The sequence below is a fragment of the Molossus molossus genome, unplaced genomic scaffold (genome assembly GCF_014108415.1).
Source record: "Molossus molossus isolate mMolMol1 unplaced genomic scaffold, mMolMol1.p scaffold_m16_p_10, whole genome shotgun sequence".
NCBI lineage: Eukaryota > Metazoa > Chordata > Mammalia > Chiroptera > Molossidae > Molossus > Molossus molossus.
This window is the reverse complement of record NW_023425345.1, coordinates 74,972,473-74,991,841: the sequence shown is the minus strand read 5'-3', so window position 1 is coordinate 74,991,841 and position 19,369 is coordinate 74,972,473. Positions and strand designations below refer to the sequence as shown.

Here is a 19,369-nt window from a genome sequence, read left to right as displayed (position 1 = left end):
TCACTTGGATTGACTGAATCCAAGGGGTCAATTTGGATCAATTTGGATTGACCCTCCCTCTAAAAAATTGCCTGAGCCTCTCTGAGGAATAAATCCAGAGATCTACATTAGCAATAATGAAAACAACACAGGAACAATATGAGAACAACACAAGACTTCCAATTGGCTACAAAAAAAAAAATCTGTCCTTATAATATTGTCAGTTTATAAACAGTGAGAGCCTGTTATGGTCTAGGCATCTTTTTAGGAGCTCCATAAGGGTTACAGAACCCTAGTCATGCATTGTAAATATAGCAGTTCTTCCATGTCTGTCTGAGTGGAACAACTCCGAAAATATTGTGTGTTCCGAATGTAATTTGTAAAGGCCACTGGCAAACCAGTGGGGTAGCTGAAAGAAGTTGATAAGAGCCCTGGCCGGTTTGGCTCAGTAGTTAGAGCGTTGGCTGCGGTCCAGAGAGACCCGGGTTTGGTTCCCACCCGGGACCTACCTTGGTTGCATTTTGTCCCCGGCCCTGGTTGGGTCGTGCGGGTGGCAGCCACTCAGTGTGTCCCTTTCACGTCGATGTTTCTCTCTCTCTCTCCCTCTCTTTCCTCCCACTCTATCTGAACAAAAAATAGAAAAATGTCCTCGGGTGAGGATAAAAAAAAAAAAAAGAAAGAAAGAAGTTGATAAGAGAATACTGAGGGGAGACCCAATAGGTATCTTTGAATATCTGAAGGGCTGCCCAATAGAGAAAAGGTCCTGTCTTGCTGCATAGAAAATAAACAGGGAGTTCTAGAATAATAGCTAACATGTATTGAGTAATATAAGTCAAGGCACTTTAAATGCAATATCTAATTAGCATGACAAGATGGATATTATTCTCACACCCATTTGGCAAGAGGAGAAAGCAGGCTGAAAGAGGATGAATCAGCTCAGGGTTCCACAACGAGTAATGAATGGAGCCAGGAATCTATTCAGGCAGTCTGACTCCTGACTTTGCATAAGAAAGTTCTACCCCTGGCATGTGTGGCTCGGTGTCAACCCACACACCAAAGGGTATTGGGTTTGATTCCCGGTTAAGGCTATGTACTTGGGTTGTGGTTCAATCCCTGGCCCTGGTTCGGGCCTGTGTGGGAGGCAACTGATAGATTGATCAATTGATATATCCCTCACATTGATGTTTCACTCTTTCTCCCCCTTCCCTCCCTCCTTTCCACTCTCTAAAAATCAGTGGAGTCCTGGCCAGTTTGGCTCAGCAATTAGAGTGTCAGCTCTCAGACCAAAGAGTCTTGATTCCAGTCAAGGACACGTATCTCAGTTGCGGTTTGGTCCCCTGCCCTGGTCAGAGTCATGCAGGAGACAACCAATCGATGTCTCTTTCTTGCTCTTTCCCTCCCTCCCTCTCTACCTGAAGAGAGATGGAAAAATATTCTCGGGCCTGGCCAGTGTGGCTCAGTGGTTGAGCATTGATCCATGCACCAGGAGGTCGCCAGTTCAATTCCCAGTTAGGGCACATGCCCAGGTTGTGGGCCAGATCCCCAGTGGGGGGCATGCAGGAGGTGGCCAATCGATGTTCTCTGTGATTGATGTTTCTGTTTCTCTCTCTCCCTTCCTCTTTCTCCAAAATCAATAAAGAAAAGAAAAAATATCCTCAGGTGAAGATTAACAACAACAACAAATAGAAAGTTCTAATGTAGAGCCATCCACCTGTGGGACCACTACTTTGCTATAACTTGCTAGGAATAATACAGAGGAAATTCCCTCAAATTCCGGTGCCCCTTCCATCTCAGAGAGTGGGCTGGGGCCAGATTACCACATTCGATACTCTGCCTCCCCTAGGAGGCAACTGTAGTTTACAAATAAACGCAGATTGAAAATCCAGGAAGTCTCCTACTGCGGCTCATTTAGACACTTCCTCTAACAAATGGCCATCATTATTCCTGTTACCATTTATTGCTTATCACCACCAGGTGGCACCTGGGCAGCAGAATTGTCACGCTGTTTACTAGTTCTGGTGCCTGCATTGCAGCTGCTGATTGTGTAGCTCCTGGGTCCCAGCTGGGAAGAGACCTTCCTGAGGATGAATATTTTGTGCTCTGTATACCATCTTCAGTAGAAGGATCTGAAAATCTAGGTGGGGTGAGAAAGTAGAGAAGTTTGGAAAGGAACCTCCATAGGTCCCCCAATCTCCCAGACTAATGAACTCTCTCCCCCTATGCCAGTGCTTAGCAAATTTCATTCAGTTTACAGGGAGGTTTCCCTATAAGGAGCTTCAACTCTTTTTCTCTGCTTCATCAGTTGGGGAGCAGATCACTCTTACTTCCTCCAAACTCCTTGAGCTCCTTTTCTACCTGTTCACCTCTGAGAATTTGGAGAACATAGGAGGCAGACAGAAAATTGTTCCTTATACAGCTCTGCAAACTGAATGAAGCAGTCTAGATACTGTAAGCCTCAGGGAAGTAAGTAGTTTTAAGATAGGGCAGGGATAGGTTTTAAGCAGCTTTGAGTAAACACTGGCCTGATGAAATGTGTGCCCTGCAGAGCCAGATAAAATTTATCAGCTGCAGATCTAGTCTTTCCTCAACCCTAGTTCCTCTGCTGCATTAAACAGAATATTACAACAAGCTCCACAAATGCTGCATTAAACAGTAATAATTTTATGACCAACCCTTCCTTCCATGGCTTCTGTTTAGTCCAGTTTTTTGTTTTTGTATTTGTTTTTTATAGAGAAATATGTTTTTACTGATTTTAGAAGAGAGGACGGGAGAGGGAGAGGGAGTGAGAAACCTCAGTGTGAGAAAGAAACATAGATTGGTTGCCTCCCATACATGCCCTGACTGGGGTCAACCGCAACCTGGGTATGTGTCCTGATTGAGAATTGTACCAGCCATCTTTTGGTGTACAGGACGATGCTCCAACCAACTCAGCTACACTGGCCAAGGCCAGTTAAGCCAGTTTCCAAGTCTATGGACAACACTCCACCTAAGTCTGGTGAACTAGTAACAGTAGTCATCATGAATATACTCTGCGTATTCTCCTTCCTAAACCTATAGAGTACAATGTAGAACTGCATTAGTTCTACATCTGACTATATCCCAAACCTTCCTTCTAACTCTGGTAAATGAGAAATTAAATAGTCTCATTACTCTTGGTTTCTTGTTTTCATATCCTAGTAGTCAGGGTCTGGAAATGTAATTTCTGCTCAGCTGAACCTCACTCCCCCTTTTTGGAACCGATTTAGTTTTAGTCATCTATGCTAGAATGGACTAACTCGGAGATTTCTTAAAAAGAAAGTTTCACTTCCTATTCACTCTGCTTTTCCCCCCACTCTGCCCTGAAGACTGAATTATCTCAACTCTGTAATGCTCAGATTCTCCAGTTTTCTCTAGCGTCTGCCGTTAAACTGCACAGACAAGGTAGAGGACTAGGGACAGGATAGGCAGGATAGGTCATGGAACACTTTAATTCCAAATAGGGTTATTTCCTTTCCTGTGTTAAGGACAGCCAGGAACATATAGAAGGAAAGTGCTTAGGCTATGAAAACTAGGGAAAGCTGACAAATAAACATGTAGGAACCCCGAACCAAATCCTGCCAAGTTAACTGGAGTGGAAGGAATCCTGACCCTGCACAACCCCTCAACTTCACAACTCCGGCTCTAAAAAACTAATTGGTGGTGCGGCTTACGTGACGTCATGCCACGGGCAGTCCAATCCCACGTGGGGGGAGCTCCTGGTCCCGCCTCTCCGGTTTAAATGGTACACCACACCGCCTTCTCTTTCGGACCAGTCTGATGCTGCTCCTTAGCCTCTTTCTTCCTTTTCCCGCGTCTCAGACCTCCCTTTTTGGCACTCTGCTCCAATCAGAGGTCCTGCCTCCCCTGAGCCCTCTCCCTTCCCGCGGAAGAGGGGCGGGGTTTCGACATTTTGACTCCACCTTGGTCTCTGCGGCTCGGACCTACCCCAACCATCAGAAATAAAGGGCGTGGCTTGAAGTCCCCTCCCCCATTTGGGGGTTTACGGTTTGCTAGTGGGGAGCCAGTCTTCAGACTAGGCAACCTCCAGCGGGTCCTCCCAGAGGTAGCACCATGGAGCGCTGTCCTGGAGACGGCTCCAGCCCCAGCCCCAGCCCCCAGGACCAGTCCTCTGCTCTCTCGGACCCCCCAGACCAGCCCCCCACTGCGCGCACAAAGCCAGACCTGAGTTCTGGAAACCAACCTGCCGGCCCAGGCGCGGCGGGGGAGGCCCTGGCGGTGCTGACTTCGTTCGGACGGCGGTTGCTGGTGTTGGTGCCGGTGTACCTGGCCGGGGCAACAGGACTCAGCGTGGGGTTCGTGCTTTTCGGCCTCGCCCTCTACCTTGGCTGGCGCCGGGTCCGCGACGGGAAAGAACGGAGCCTTCGAGTAGCACGGCAGCTGCTGGACGACGAGGAGAGGCTCACGGCAGAGACACTTTACTTGAGCCATCGAGAGCTACCTGCCTGGGTGAGTGGCCACTCTGAATCCGCAGTGCAGTATAGCCCCCTCTGGCTCTCCATCACTGTCTAAGTCAGCTCCCCAGCTTGGGACAATGGGCCCCGCCCATACTTTCCCCTCTTGCCCAGCAAGCCGCCTTTCTCTTGGGACTGACTATCCACTGCCCCCTCACCCCCGCCTTTCTGCACGCCCAGATCCCGATCCTTCCACCGAGTCTGGACTTCTTGCTCTATGCTTGAGCAAGAGCAGTGCTAACAGCCGCGGCTCTCCCTCCTAGCCAAGCCCTACTCGCTTATGGTGCTGCTCATGCCTTTGCTGCTCCTGGGCATCCCGGTTCCTGCAGCCGCTCAGAGGGCTTCCAGCCCCTCCTGTCTGCAAGACTTTCCCCCACCCCACTTCAAGGCTGTAAGGTTCTTCTCTCCTTTCCTGCTCTTATCCCTGGGGACCCGCTGGGACCCAGCCTGGGGAGCACTGCCCAGCCGAGCCCCCTGCCCCTGGCCGGATCGTCCGGCCGTCGCCACCTTCTAGCCCCGGGGACCCAGGAAGCAACGCAGCTCAGGCTTCTGCTGAGCGAAGGGCGGGTGTGCCAGGAGGGGGGGCGGGAGGAGTGGTGAGTGCCACTGCTGCAGTGCCCTCAGCCCACACTCCACCGCCCTGGCCGGCCCCACCCTTTTCCGGACTGTGGGCCGCACTTGGTTAGGGCCCAGATCCTTATCTCTCTGCCCCTCTTCTTTGGTAGGGAGCCTTCCCTCAGGCCTTGCAGAGACAGAGCCGTTACCCAGTCCCTCCTTACTCCTCCTCCCTCCCTGCTCCTCCCAACAGAGGTGCCAGTCTAGAGGACAATGGCAGGAGAGAAGACTCAAAGTTGATACTAGCCATGCTTCCCAGGCCCAGGATTGGAGAAGAGAAAGGGGGAGAAATGGTCCTCCGGGACTTGTAGCCCAGGCAGCAACTGTCCTTTGTTCTTCCTACTCTTACATGGAAACTAATTCTCCAGAAGCAACTACTCTATCTCCAACCCCAATATAAAGCACAGGTGTCTTTTCCCATAAAAGGAGTCACACTGATCAAAAGGAACAAAGAACAAAAAAAAAACAAAACAAAACAAAAAAAAACTGGCCAGGGCTTAAATAGCTCTCCTGGTCCCTCCCTTACTCAAGGCGCTGCTTCCCTTTTCACTTTCCCCGTGTGGAAGCCCCTGGGCAGGGAGGAGGGAAGGCTGCACAAAGTAACCAGCCCTTCTCCAATCCCAGAATTTCTTCCTCAAACTGACTTGGCAGGACCTCCCCCTCCAGAAAGAATGTGCCCTTCTCACTCCTCCTCTCTGCCCCAGCAGCTGTCATTTCACATCTCTGGGCCAGCCACAAAGCAACTAAGTGTGGCCTACACCCATAGAGCTCCTTTTGTCAAAGAGACTTCAGTGCCCCCAAACCCTGTGAAACCTTAGGGCATCCCAGCCCCTCCCTCCACCCCTGTGAGGAAGCCCTCACACTTACATTTCCTTTTGTCTGTGGGCATCTCAACCCCAGCTCTTAGTAGGAAACCACAGGAGTGTGTGCTCAGTACTCTCTCTGCCTTTCCCACCTCCAGGTCAGCTTCCCAGATGTGGAAAAGGCTGAATGGCTAAATAAGGTGAGAGTTGATTATCTTGATGTTTATTTTTCATAAGGGGTGTATGGGGTTCCTTCCTCTTGCCAGACCCTGCCACATTTAATTCTAGCCCCAGCCTAGACCTCAGTGCTCTCTGTGGGGAGGATTCTGAAGGAACTTGACTTCCGAGAGAGGACTGGGCTCTTCTATGACTGGCCCCCTTTCCTCCCAGATTGTGGCCCAGATCTGGCCCTTCCTGGGACAGTATATGGAGAAGCTTTTGGCTGAAACTGTGGCCCCAGCTGTTCGAGGATCTAACCCCCATTTGCAGACATTTACATTTACAAGAGTGGAACTGGGTGAAAAGGTATGTGTGTGTGAGGGAAAGTGATGGAAGGAAGGAGAAAGTAACAGGGAAAGGGGGGGCCCAGGGGGCCTTGAGGTACTCCTCCCTTTCCCTTCCCCCTCTCTCAAGAATTCATCTCTCTCTAGCCATTGCGCATCCTAGGAGTTAAAGTTCATCCTGGTCAGAACAAAAAACAGATCCTGCTGGACTTGAACGTCAGGTAACACCACTCACCACTCTTCCCATTTCCCATTCAACAGGGTCCTGGTCACTCACACTTTACCCCACCTACCCCCATTTCAGCCTAGTACTAACCTTTTTTATTCTCTTTCTCACCACCCCCAGCTATGTAGGTGATATACAGATTGATGTGGAAGTGAAGAAATATTTCTGCAAAGCAGGAGTCAAGGGCATGCAGGTGGGGCAGACGTCAAGGGGGCCCCCAGAGTAGGAAGCCTTTGCCCTAAATTTCCTTGGATATGGGAAAGTGGGAGGTTAGAAAAACCAAGGCTGGGGAAGTGTGGGGAGGGAAAGAACACCTTTTCTAAGGAAAGGCTTTGATCTCTTCTTGTCCCAGCTTCACGGTGTCTTGCGAGTGATTCTTGAGCCACTTATAGGAGACCTTCCTATCGTGGGGGCTGTGTCGATGTTCTTTATTCGACGCCCGGTAAGGAAAAATGTTGAGGATGGATGGGGAAGCAGGGAAAACAGAGGTTTGGGAGGGTGAGGGTGGCCAGCTGTGGGGAATGGAGGAGGGAATTGACAAGAAGGCTGAATGCAGGCAACTGTTGAGTGGACACGACCATATGCTCTTTTCTGATCCCCCTGCTCTTTTCTTCCAGACCCTAGATATCAACTGGACAGGAATGACCAACCTGCTGGATATCCCAGGACTCAGGTATCTTTAAGGGCTTATTAAGTACCTGCTAAGTGTTGCAGCCTGGTTTTAGGGTTAAGAGTTATAGGGCAGTAAAAGATGCAGTGATACCCTCCAGGAGCCTTGAGCCCAGGTGGGGAAATAAGTACCATGCTGTGACTTTTCTTTTGTGGGGGAACAGGCATTTTGGTAGAGAGTGAAGAGGGCTGCAGACTGTTCAACAGGGCAAAAAGAAAGAAGAGCTGGGATGGCAGAGAAGAAGGAATAGAGCAGTAGGGGGGCAATTAGGGTAGAAGAGTAGCAAAGAAGAAGATCTAGAAAGGACCTCCTCTGCCCTGGCCGGTGTGGCTCAGTTGGTTGAGCGTTGTTCTGTACATGGAAAGGTTGCTGGTTCGATTCCCAGTCAGGGCACATACCCAGGTTGTGGGTTCGATCCCCAGTCAGGGTATGTGCAGGAGGCAGCCAATGAATGTTTCTCTCACATTGATGTTTCTCTCTCTAAAATTAATAAAAAACATATTTAGGGAAAAAAAGAAGAAAAGAAAAGACTTCCTTCTAGCTTTAAGCCTCTTGGTTGTGGGAAACATAGTTGAGGTCAGGAATATTATAAGTTGGGGCCACCCTCACTTTTTATACTCCCCCGTTCAGCTCACTCTCTGACACCATGATCATGGACTCCATCGCTGCCTTCCTTGTGTTGCCCAACCGATTATTGGTGCCCCTTGTGCCTGACCTTCACGATGTGGCTCAGTTGCGTTCCCCTCTTCCCAGGGTATGGCCTGTTCCCCATTAAGTACATCCTTCTTTTAGGAACCCTGTGCTAGGCCCTTCCCTTCTCACTATCTGATTCCTACCCTCAGGGCATTATTCGGATTCACCTGCTGGCTGCTCGAGGGCTCAGCTCCAAGGACAAATATGTGAAGGGCCTGATTGAGGGCAAGTCAGATCCCTATGCAATTGTGCGAGTGGGCACCCAGACATTCTGCAGTCGTGTCATCGATGAGGAGCTCAACCCCCAGTGGGGAGAGACTTATGAGGTGGGAGAGCTGAGGAGTGGGGCTGTGTGAAATGGGGAGGCCTTGGAAGGTTGTGAGAGAAGATGCTGATTGGGTGATCCTCACAGCCGCAGCCCATGAGACCCTTATTCCCTGTGCTCTTCAGGTGATAGTACATGAGGTCCCAGGTCAGGAGGTTGAGGTGGAGGTGTTTGACAAGGATCCAGACAAAGATGACTTTCTGGGCAGGTAGGACTTTGTCCATGCTAGGATTCTAAAACCCCAGTGCTAGCAGGGTCACCAAGGTAATTATAATCCTTTTCCAGGCCTGGGAATTGTGTATCAGCTTCCTTCCCAACCTCCCATCCCTCGCCCCCAAGTCACACACAGGCACATACATGCTCGTGCATCACACACAGTCCTCTCCTGAGTGTCAGGAGAAGGGAGTCAGATCTGCCAGTTACTTCTGGGTGGGTGAGTGGAAGGCCAGTGACGTGCTACTAATGACAATGTTCCCGTTTATTCCCTCTCCCCCCCCACCCCCACCCCCGCCGCCAGAATGAAGCTGGATGTAGGGAAGGTGTTACAGGCTGGAGTACTGGATGATGTAAGTTAAGAGGAGAGGAAGGTGGGGGTGGTCTCGCCCATTCAGCAGAAAAGTTGCTACATTGGTGAGGACGAGGCTGATCTCTACTATATCTCACTTTCTTCTACTTCTTCCTTCAGTGGTTCCCTCTACAGGGCGGGCAAGGCCAAGTCCACTTAAGGCTAGAATGGCTGTCACTTTTGCCAGATGCAGAAAAACTGGAGGAGGTAACCGACATGGTAGCAGGGAGATGGCAGGGGAGAAATAGGAGCCTGGAAGTATAGGGGACTGTAGGGACTAAGGTCTGACTACTGCCACCCCTGCAGGTTCTGCAGTGGAATCGAGGCGTCTCCTCCCGACCAGAGCCCCCGTCAGCTGCCATCTTAGTTGTGTATCTGGATCGGGCCCAGGATCTTCCTGTGAGTGTGGCTTCTGAGGGCAGGTGAACAGGGAGCCTTGGAGCAGCATTCCCACACCCTCCCGGCCCCCGCCTGCTCTGCTCCAGAAGCAGTCACGTGTAACACAAGGGTCCCAAGGAGGGGATCAGCCACCCCAAGGAAAAGCTTCTGAACAGAGTCCACCTTCTTTCACTGAAACAAAAACACAAACACCTATGATAGTGACTTCTGAATTCTACCCCCCACAGCTGAAGAAGGGGAACAAGGAACCCAACCCCATGGTACAACTGTCAATTCAGGATGTGACCCAGGAGAGCAAGGTGAGGGCTAGGATATCATTGTGGAAAGTGTCATTTGTGTGTGGGGCTGGGGGGAGGGAGAACTGTTCTTGGGATGAAGTTTCCCCTTTGGAAAGCCTATAATGACAAGGACTTTCTTGAGAAACAGAAATGGCACTGTGACATATACCTTTTAATTTTGTTAATCCTCACCCAAGGATGTTTTTTCCCACTGATTTTTTAGAGAGAATGTAAGGGAGGGAGAGGGAAAAAGAGAGAGAGAGAGAGACATCAATTGGTTGCCTCCCACACGTGCCCCAACCAGGGCCAGGGATTGAACCTGCAACCCAGGTACATGCCCTTGACTGGAAATCGAACCCGCAACCCTTCAGTGTGTGGGCTGACACTCTAACCATGGAGACACACCAGCCAGGGCATTTTTTGTTGTTGTTTTTTAATTTATTGGGGTGACTGGTTAAAAAATTTGTGTCATATACCCTTAATCCTGCACATCTCCAGGCTGTCTACAACAACAACTGCCCAGTATGGGAGGAGGCCTTCCGATTCTTCCTTCAAGACCCTCAAAGCCAGGAGCTCGATGTACAGGTAAGATAATCATCTGTTCAGCCCTCCTGAGTACCCTACTCTGCCCTCTCAGCTCTGTACCATTTCTTTTCTCCGTGTTCTCCTTTGATCTTTTTTTTTAAATCCTCACCTGAGGATATTTTTCCATTTATCTTCAGATAGAGTAGGAGGGAGGGACGGAGGGAGGGAGGGAGAGAGACACACACACACACACATCGACTGGCTGCCTCCCGCACGACCCTGACCAGGGCCTGGGACTAACCACAACCAAGGTACATGCCCCTGACTGGAATCGAACCCGTGACTCTTTGGTCTGCGGGCTGACACTCCAAACCAGCTAGGGCCCAAGGATATTTTTCTATTTATGTGGGCCTTGAAGGATAAGGAGAATTTAAATAGGCAGAGAAGAGAATGAGAACTTTTCAGGTAATGGGAACAGAAAAGATGGCCCAAAGTAGCATAATGTCTATAGAGAAAATGAAGCTGCTGCCATATTATAATTTCTCCAGGATGCCTCCCTTTTCCTCAATATCTCTTTCCTACATCTCCTTCTCTGTGCCTATAGGTGAAGGATGACTCCAGGGCACTGACTTTAGGGGCACTGACCCTGCCTCTGGCTCGCCTGCTGACTGCCTCTGAACTCACCCTGGACCAGTGGTTCCAGCTCAGCAGCTCTGGCCCAAACTCTAGGCTCTACATGAAACTGGTTATGAGGGTATGGAGTGGCTCAAGTGCCGAGGGTGTGGGAGAGTCTTGGTATTAAGAGTAAGGAAAGGGGACCCTCTAAGATTAAATGAGCGAGTATATGTGGAAGCACCTAGCAGGCACACAAAAAAATGTTTATAGATCCAGGGGAAGACATGGTATATGAATAGGCTGAGTGTGGAGGGAAACCCACAGAGATGAGCCAAACAAGATGGGCACCTGGTTTCCCCATTATAGCCCCTGCTCTGCCCCCGACTCCCCACATACCTCCCCCTGGTGGCTAGCTGCACTTCTTTCATGCGCAATCACACTACCCTCCCAGATCTTGTACTTGGATTCATCAGAAGTGCGCTTCCCCGCTGTGCCTGGTACCGCTGGTGCTTCGGACCTGGACAGCGAGAGTCCCCAGCCAGGCAGCAGTGTGGATGCCCAACCTCGACCCTGTCATACTACTCCTGACAGTCACTTTGGGACTGAGGTGAGTCTATATCTGGAAAGGACTAGGATCTGTTTTTACATGTGCAAGGCCTGTTTCAGGGCTGGTTCTGACAGGTCTCTCTCTTTGACTGCCGTCTGGTGCCTATGTCTGTCCCTTTTTGCAGAATGTTCTTCGGATCCATGTATTAGAGGCCCAGGACCTGATTGCCAAAGATCGTTTCTTGGGGGGATTGGTGAAGGGCAAGTCAGACCCCTATGTCAAACTAAAGCTGGCAGGACGAAGCTTCCGGAGCCGTGTTGTTCGGGAAGATCTCAATCCCCGCTGGAATGAGGTTTTTGAGGTCAGAATTGAGTGGCTAGGACTCCTCCCAGTCCTGTCCCATTCTTCCCCCTATATCTGAGAGTGGTCCAAAGAAGCTCTGGGGTTCAGTTGATTGAATGGAGGGGGTTCTAGTCATTTGGAGAAGAAAAGGAGAAAATCCCTCTTTGCACTATTTTCTCCCACTAGGTGATTGTCACATCAATTCCAGGTCAAGAGCTAGAGGTTGAGGTTTTTGACAAGGACCTGGACAAGGATGACTTTCTGGGCAGGTGAGAGGGTAGGAGTCCAGCAGGGGAAACAGGCTGAGCCTCTTGTAGGCCTTGGAAGTCTGGCCTCAGGGAGACAGAGACTTGACTCTGACCTTTGGCTTAATCTTTCTCTTTTACAGATGTAAAGTGAGTCTCACGGCCGTCCTAAACAGTGGCTTCCTTGATGAGGTGAGTATGGAATTATAATCAACAGTCCCTCCTGATTTTGACTCGTCTCATTCTTATAGTCCCTCTGTCCCCAAACCCCCAAATTTTAACCCTGCCTGCCGCCACAGTGGCTGACCCTGGAGGATGTCCCATCTGGCCGCCTGCACTTGCGTCTGGAGCGTCTGACCCCCCGTCCCACTGTTGCTGAGTTAGAGGAGGTAAGGAAGGCTACATGAGGAAGGAAGGGACCACAGAGGGGTCAAGATGAACGCTTCTGATTTTAAGGTATACACCAGGCCCCAGGATGTTAGTCACTACTCCCCAACCCCATGTGTCCTCCCCCAGGTGCTGCAGGTGAACAGTTTGATCCAGACTCAGAAGAGTGCAGAGCTGGCGGCGGCCCTGCTGTCCGTCTATGTGGAGCGGGCTGAGGACCTGCCGGTGAGCTCTCCCCGACACCCCATAGCTCTCTGGCCCTCCTTCCACTTCCCTCAGGTTTGGATGTTCCTAGTATTTGGGGGATAATAGTAAATTCCAAATTCCTCTCTTTCCCAGGGTGGTACTGGGGTGGGAAGAATTGTCTGTCCAAGGAGGGTGGCGGCTGTTAAGTGATAATGGGGACATGACCACTGGCTATGGATATAATTTGTGAGGGGGGTGGGGGAATCTGCCTAACTTGCTCTTAATTTAAGACAAGTCTTACTAAATATTTACTATTTGAACACAATATTCTCTTTCTAGCTCCGAAAGGGTACCAAGCCTCCCAGCCCTTACGCTGTTATCACTGTGGGAGATACTTCTCATAAAACTAAGGTATTAGGAAATGCTGTAGGGATAAGAAAGGGAGGGATAAGGGGAGTGGAGGAGAGACTATCAACCACTGCTCATCACCTCTTGTCTCCACCAGACTGTTTCTCAGACTTCAGCCCCCATCTGGGATGAGAGTACCTCCTTTCTCATCAGGAGACCAAACACTGCGAGCCTGGAGTTGCAGGTACTATCAGTTCGTTCTACAAACATTTTGCAGATTCCAGTCGTGGGCCAGGCCCAGGGCATTTATGAGGCCAGTGCTATGAGCCCTGAGCTGTGCAGCCTCTGGGCACAGGGCATCTGGAGAGATAAAAGAGCTAGTTCTCATCTCTGTGGAGCTCACACTCTCTTTTGGAAGAAAAATAACCAGAGAATACTTCCAGACTGATAACTACTGAAGAGTGGCACTGGGGGGAAGAAAAGAAGGGTTCTAACTCAGAAGAGGGGAAACAGTAGAGGTGTAAGAAAGGCATTCTTAGACATTCCTGAGTTCAAGGGTAAATAGGCTCTGACCAGGAAAAGAAGGGCAGGAAAAGTCTTCAGTCTGAGAAAAGACTGGAGGAAAAAGAAGGCAAATTACAGACTAGACAGGCAGGCAGGAGCAAGGTGACAGATTGAATATTATGCTAAGAATTTGGATTTTATCTTAAAGGCATAGGGAAACATGAAGGAATGAGAGGTAATATTCAGATTGTACTTTAGGAAGATCAAGTATGGACAACACTGGGGGCAGGTAGATCAGTTAAAAGATTATTAATAGAGTAACTGAAGCAAGAAGTGACAAAAGCCGGGTGGTGTTTAGTGGTTATTTTGACGTGGAGAGGGAGGGGGAACAAGGAACAGCCTCATGCTAACTCCTGGCTTTCTAGCCTGGGTGGCTGGACAGGTAAAGCTGCCATTGACAAGACGGGGAAGGCACAGAGCAGAAGTTTTTTAACTTGAGATCTCAGAGAGACATCCGAGGGGGGACAGCCATCCAGGAGGTAGCTCTGTGGCCTACGAGGCTGTTCCTCCCTCTCCCTCTTCTTTTAGTATCCTAAGCAAGCAACAGGTAGCAACTGTCACCATGAGTGTGAGTGAGACCTCTTAGGGCATGTAGAGAGTGAAAAGAAGACAAAGATCCTGTCCAGTTTTTCTCAGTGGTTAGAGCGTCGGCCTGCGGACCAGAGAGACCCGGGTTCAGTTTCCACTAAGGTCATGTACCTTGGTTGCAGTTTGTCCCCGGCCCCGGTTGGGGTTGTGTGGGTGGCAGCCACTCGATGTGTCTCTCTCACGTCGATGTTTCTCTCTTTCTCCCTCCCACTCTATTTGAAGATAAATGCAAAAATGTCCTCAGGTGAGGATTAAAAAAAAAGAAAGATCCCTGGCCAGTTTGGCTGAGCGGTTAGAGCGTCAGCCTGCGGTCCAGAGAGACCCGGGTTCGGTTCCCGCTAAGGACACAGTACCTCGGTTGCAGTTTGTCCCCGGCCCTGGTTAGTTGTGCGGGTGGCAGCCACTCGATGTGTCTATTTCACATAGATGTTTCTCTCTCTCTTCCTCTCTCTCCCTCCCATTCTATCTGAACAAAAAATGGAAAAATGTCCTCAGGTGAGGATAAAAGAAAGAAAAGAAGACAAAGGATGGACATGCTGGGCACTGTAACAACGAAAGGGCAGATGGAGGAAGAAGAGCTCTCCAAGGGCCTGCAGTATAGCCAGGGTAGTGGGACACTCACCAGGAAAGAGTGGGTTACAGATACCAAAAGAAGAGTGTTTCAAAACATAGGAAGTGGCCAGATGTTGAGGAGAGGTAAAAATCAGATTATTGAAAATTATTCATTGGCTTTGAAAACTAGGAGGTTGCTGATTATTGTAGCAACTTCAGTGGGATAAAAGGAGTAGAAACCAGGTATCAGTGGGTTTCAGGTGAACAGAAGGTGAGGCGGTTGGGAGGCAGGGGCAGGACAGGTGGAAGGTAGTACAGGAGTGCCGACTTCCTCTGGGGGGTCATCAGAGACCTTCTAAAGTTGATAGAATAATAAGTAGAGAATTACATGAATAGAAACAGTGGAATTTATTTATTTATTTATTTATTTATTTATTTATTTATTTATGTTTTAATCCTCACCCGAGGACATTTTTCCATTTTTCACTCAGATAGAGCGGGAAGGAGAGAGAGGAAGAGAGAGAAACATCGATGTGAAAGGGACACATTGAGTGGCCGCCACCCACACGACCCAACCAGGGCCGGGGACAAACTGCAACCGAGGTACATGCCCTTAGCGGAAACCGAACCCGGGTCTCTCTGGACCACAGGCTGACGCTCTAACCGCTGAGCCAAACCGGCCAGGGCTATTTTATTTTTTTGCATTTATCTTCAGATAGAGCGGGAGGGAGAGAGGAAGGAAGAGAGAGAGAGGAACATCGATGTAAGAGACACATCAAGTGGTTGCCACCCACAGGACCCCAACAGGGGTTGGGGCCAGGAACAAACTGCAACCAAGGTATGTGCCCTTAGTAGCAACCGAACCCGGGACTCTCTGGTCCGCAGGACAACACCCTAACCACTGAGCCAAACTGGCCAGGGCAAAACAATAGAATTTAATATAATGTAACTATTAACTAGCAGAGGTAGAGATGTAAATGAGCTCAGTTCCTTGTTGTGAATAGCAAGGAATCAGTGGGTATCAAAGCTGCCAAATCATGAAATAGAGATATAGTCATATTAGTTAGAATTATGTTAGAATAAAAGAAACAGGAAGGTTTTAAAGGTTGTTAACATTTAGAGTATGGAAATGGGGGTTGAATGGGCAGAAAACATTTACTTTAAATTTAATTCCAGCCCAGCTGGTGTGGCTCAGTGGACTGAGTGTTGGCACATGAACTGAGAGGTCCCGGTTCGATTCCCTGTAGGGTATGTGCCGGGTTGCGGGCCTGATACCCAAGTAGGGAGTGTGCAGGAGGCAGCCTATGGATGTTTCTCCCTCACATTTGATGTTTCTATCCTTCTCTCCCTTCCTCTCTCTCTAAAAAAAAATCAATAAAAACATATTAAAAAAAAAAAAATAGCCCTGGCCGGTTCGGCTCAGAGGTTAGAATGTCAGCCTGCAGTCCAGAGAGACCCAGGTTCAGTTCCCACTAAGGGCATGTACCTCGGTTGCAGTTTGTCCCCGGCTGTGGTTGGGTTGTGTGGGTGGCAGCCACTCGATGTATCCCTTTCACATCGATGTTTCTCTCTCTCTCTTCCTCCCTCTATCTGAACAAAAAATGGAAAATGTCCTTGGGTGAGGATTAAAAAAATAATAAAAAAATAAATAAAAATAATAAATTTGATTCCATTTTTACTGTTCTCCCTCTGTGCAAATATTACTGGTATAATTTATGAAAGCTTAGGACATACAGATAGTATAATCTACTCTGGTTAAGAAAAGAAGGGAATGGCAGGACCTACAACTGTTGTAGGGCTTCCCTGCCCTTCACAAAGGAGAGCCTCTCGCCAGAACCACTCAAGAGTCCAAGCATTTGGACCTAGAACAGTAGGATTAAATCCATTATCTTTTTTTGTTTTGTTTTGTTATTACTCACATGAGGATATTTTTTCCATTGATTTTTTTTTTTTAATCCTCACCCAAGGACATCTTTTCTTGATATTTTGTTCAGATAGAGTGGGAGGGAGGGAGAGAAAGAGAAACATCGACGTGAAAGGGACACATCGAGTGGTCGCCACCCACACGACCCAATCAGGGCCGGGGACAAACTGCAACCAAGGCATGTGCCGTGCCCTTAGTGGGAACCGAACCCCGGTCTCTCCAGACCGCAGGCTGACGCTCTAACCGCTGAGCCAAACCGGCCAGGGCTCCATTGATTTTTTTTTTTTTTTAGAGCAGAGGAGGTTGGGTAGAGGGAGAGAGGGAGAAACATAGATGTGAGAGAGACACATTGGTTGGTTGCCTCCTGCACACACCCAGACCAGGATGGGGGATCGAACCCACAACCCAGGTATGTGCCTTTGACCAGGAATTGAATCCGAGACTCTTTTGTCCACAGGCTGACAGTCTAACCGCTGAGCCACGGTGGCCAGGGCAAATCCTTTATCTTTTTATCACAGTGCTGTTGCTCCACAGGTTCGGGGTGAGGGGACTGGTGCGTTGGGCTCACTATCCCTGCCCATCTCGGAGCTCCTTGGGGCTGACCGACTCTTCGTGGACCGCTGGTTCACACTCAGCAGTGGTCAAGGGCAGGTGCTGCTGAGGGCACAGCTAGGGGTGAGTGCCAGGAGATGGTGGGCAGAGGGGGAGCGTGGGCGGGAACACCGGGCTGCATCCTCCCTGCGAGGTAGTGAAGCAGAATTCTGTCCAGCTCACAGCTTTCTTGCCCTCCTAGATCCTGGTGTCCCAGCACTCAGGAGTGGAAGCTCATAGCCACAGCCACAGCTACAGCTCCTCCTCGGTGAGTGACGAACTGGAGGCCTGGGTGGGACTGCCTCACACCACCTCCTCGGCCCCAGAGCTCCGGCAGCGCCTGGCACACGGTGACAGGTAAAGGACTGGGATGGAAAGATGGGTGCAGCCAGGAAATATAAAGGATGAGCTGTAGGTTCCCTAGGTACTGCCTTCTCCCAGACCTACTCCCTCTCTCCACAGTCCCCTTGAGGCTCCAGCTGGGCCTCTGGGCCAGGTGAAACTGACTGTTTGGTACTACAGTGAAGAACGGAAGCTCGTCAGCATCGTTCACAGCTGCCGGTGAGAGCCCATCTGTCTGATCCTTCAAGTTCTCTCCGCCCCTCCCCTTATGTTGCGTTATCACCTTCATCTTCCCTTTGCAGGTCCCTTCGACAGAATGGACGGGATCCCCCTGACCCCTATGTGTCACTCTTGCTACTGCCAGACAAGAACCGAAGCACCAAGAGGAAGACCTCACAGAAGAAGAGGACCCTAAATCCTGAATTCAATGAACGGTCAGTCAGTGGGCATTCAGGTAGAGAGATGGCAGGTTTCAGAAGGACAACTGCCCCTAATATCCAGTCCCTCCCCAGGTTTGAGTGGGAACTGGCCCTGGATGAGGCCCTCCGGCGAAAGCTGGATATCTCTGTGAAGTCTAATTCCTCCTTCATGTCAAGAGAACGTGAGCTCCTGGGGAAGGTAAGAGGCTGAGCACAGGCAGGGCAAAGGTGAGTTAAAAGCCGCTGGTATTGAGGCTGTAGTCCCTGTTAAGGAGGAAGCACCCCAGGTGACATTACTTGGGAGGTGGCCCAATCACCTCTGCACTGGTTTGTGACCAGGAAGTGTGATGATGGGACATGGTCTGTGGAGCCATCAAAATAACATTTTGCCTTTACCGTCCTCCAACACAGGTGCAGTTGGACCTCGCTGAGATAGACCTTTCCCAGGGTGCAGCCCAGTGGTGAGTATCTGACGGGCCAGGGATGGCACTAGATATCAAGTAGGAGAAATCCCAGTCATAGGAAGAAGGGAAAGGATGCAGACTGAGCTGAGAACCATTGATTCTCTGAAGTATAAAAGCTCTTAGAGCATGTCTCATTTATAAAAAGACACAAAAGTCAACTTTATTCCTAAGTATTCTCTTCTTGTTCCCACAGGTATGACCTCATGGATGACAAGGACAAAGGCAGCTCCTAGGAGCAAGGGATTAACAACCTCACTGCTGTCTCTGCCTCGCCTCTTGCTGCATCACCGCCTCAATGTGATGAGCCAAAAGCTAGGGCCCGAGGGCAGAGCCTGCACCCCTCTGCCCCCTCACCTCCCAGGCCCATGCTAGGGCCTTTGCCTGACCAAAGAGGAGAACCATATGTTACCCTTTCTCTACTGCATGGCCTTTATCTTTCTGGGCTCCTGGGGCAGGGACCTGAGCTGACTAATTCCTGCTCTGCCTGCAAAGTCTCCTTTTCGCCCAGCTCCTCAGGGCCTTCTGTGCCTGTGCCTGACCACTGGCAGCACTAGCATTAGCTTATGCCAAATACACTTTTGGAAAGATCTTTTTTTTTTTCACTGAATAATCATCTCTTCCCTATCATAAACAGGGAGGGAAAACACATGGGTGGAAAGGTTGATAGGCTAACCACTCAGGCTCTGAGCCTCTTGGACCACTGCATGTAGTGAATGTAGAGCAACCCAGGCTCCCATGTCCAGTTCTGTCCCTCTTCCTCAAGCCTGTACTGAAAACCATACCTGCTATGGTGACTGGGGCCAGCCTGTCTCCTGATTCACTCTGGGAATTGGGAACACTTGACTTCTATCCAAGCCTTCAAGTAGCAGGTATCACTCTTGGAGCCTCTAGCTGGTGCTGTACAGAGGGCTTTGGAGGACTCAAAACAACAGGGCCAATTTTTTTGCCTAGGCTGTTAACTGACTAGAACTGAATCTCTTTTTGTTTTGTACCAGCTCTGCCAATTCACTGTATCTTAAATTAAACATCATACTCAAACCAGCTGTGGCTCTTTTCCTTAAGGACAGGGAATCCAGCCTACCTCTCAGATGCTTATTCCAAGTATCAAAAGCCTTTATTCAATTCACAGAATATGTCTGTTTACTTAGTCAGAGCCTACCGTGGTTGCAGCAACCAAGAATGAT

The 19,369-nt window shown here is 49.6% G+C and overlaps 1 protein-coding gene across 1 annotated transcript; it reads left to right on the top strand.

Moving 5' to 3' along the window:
* Positions 1–4,005: 4,005 nt before the first annotated feature.
* On the top strand, positions 4,006–19,226 carry ESYT1 (extended synaptotagmin 1). Its single transcript, XM_036250879.1, has 31 exons — positions 4,006–4,464; positions 6,046–6,087; positions 6,278–6,412; positions 6,538–6,611; positions 6,737–6,809; positions 6,969–7,058; positions 7,234–7,289; positions 7,917–8,040; positions 8,129–8,305; positions 8,430–8,512; positions 8,822–8,870; positions 8,990–9,076; positions 9,176–9,268; positions 9,496–9,567; positions 10,045–10,131; positions 10,676–10,825; positions 11,138–11,293; positions 11,418–11,594; positions 11,762–11,844; positions 11,964–12,012; positions 12,120–12,209; positions 12,337–12,432; positions 12,733–12,804; positions 12,899–12,985; positions 16,904–17,044; positions 17,163–17,317; positions 17,423–17,521; positions 17,605–17,736; positions 17,815–17,920; positions 18,133–18,182; positions 18,379–19,226. The coding sequence occupies exons 1-31, from the start codon at positions 4,069–4,071 to the stop codon at positions 18,416–18,418; spliced, it is 3,321 nt and encodes a 1,106-aa protein (XP_036106772.1). The 5' UTR covers positions 4,006–4,068; the 3' UTR covers positions 18,419–19,226.
* The last annotated feature ends 143 nt before the right edge of the window (positions 19,227–19,369 follow it).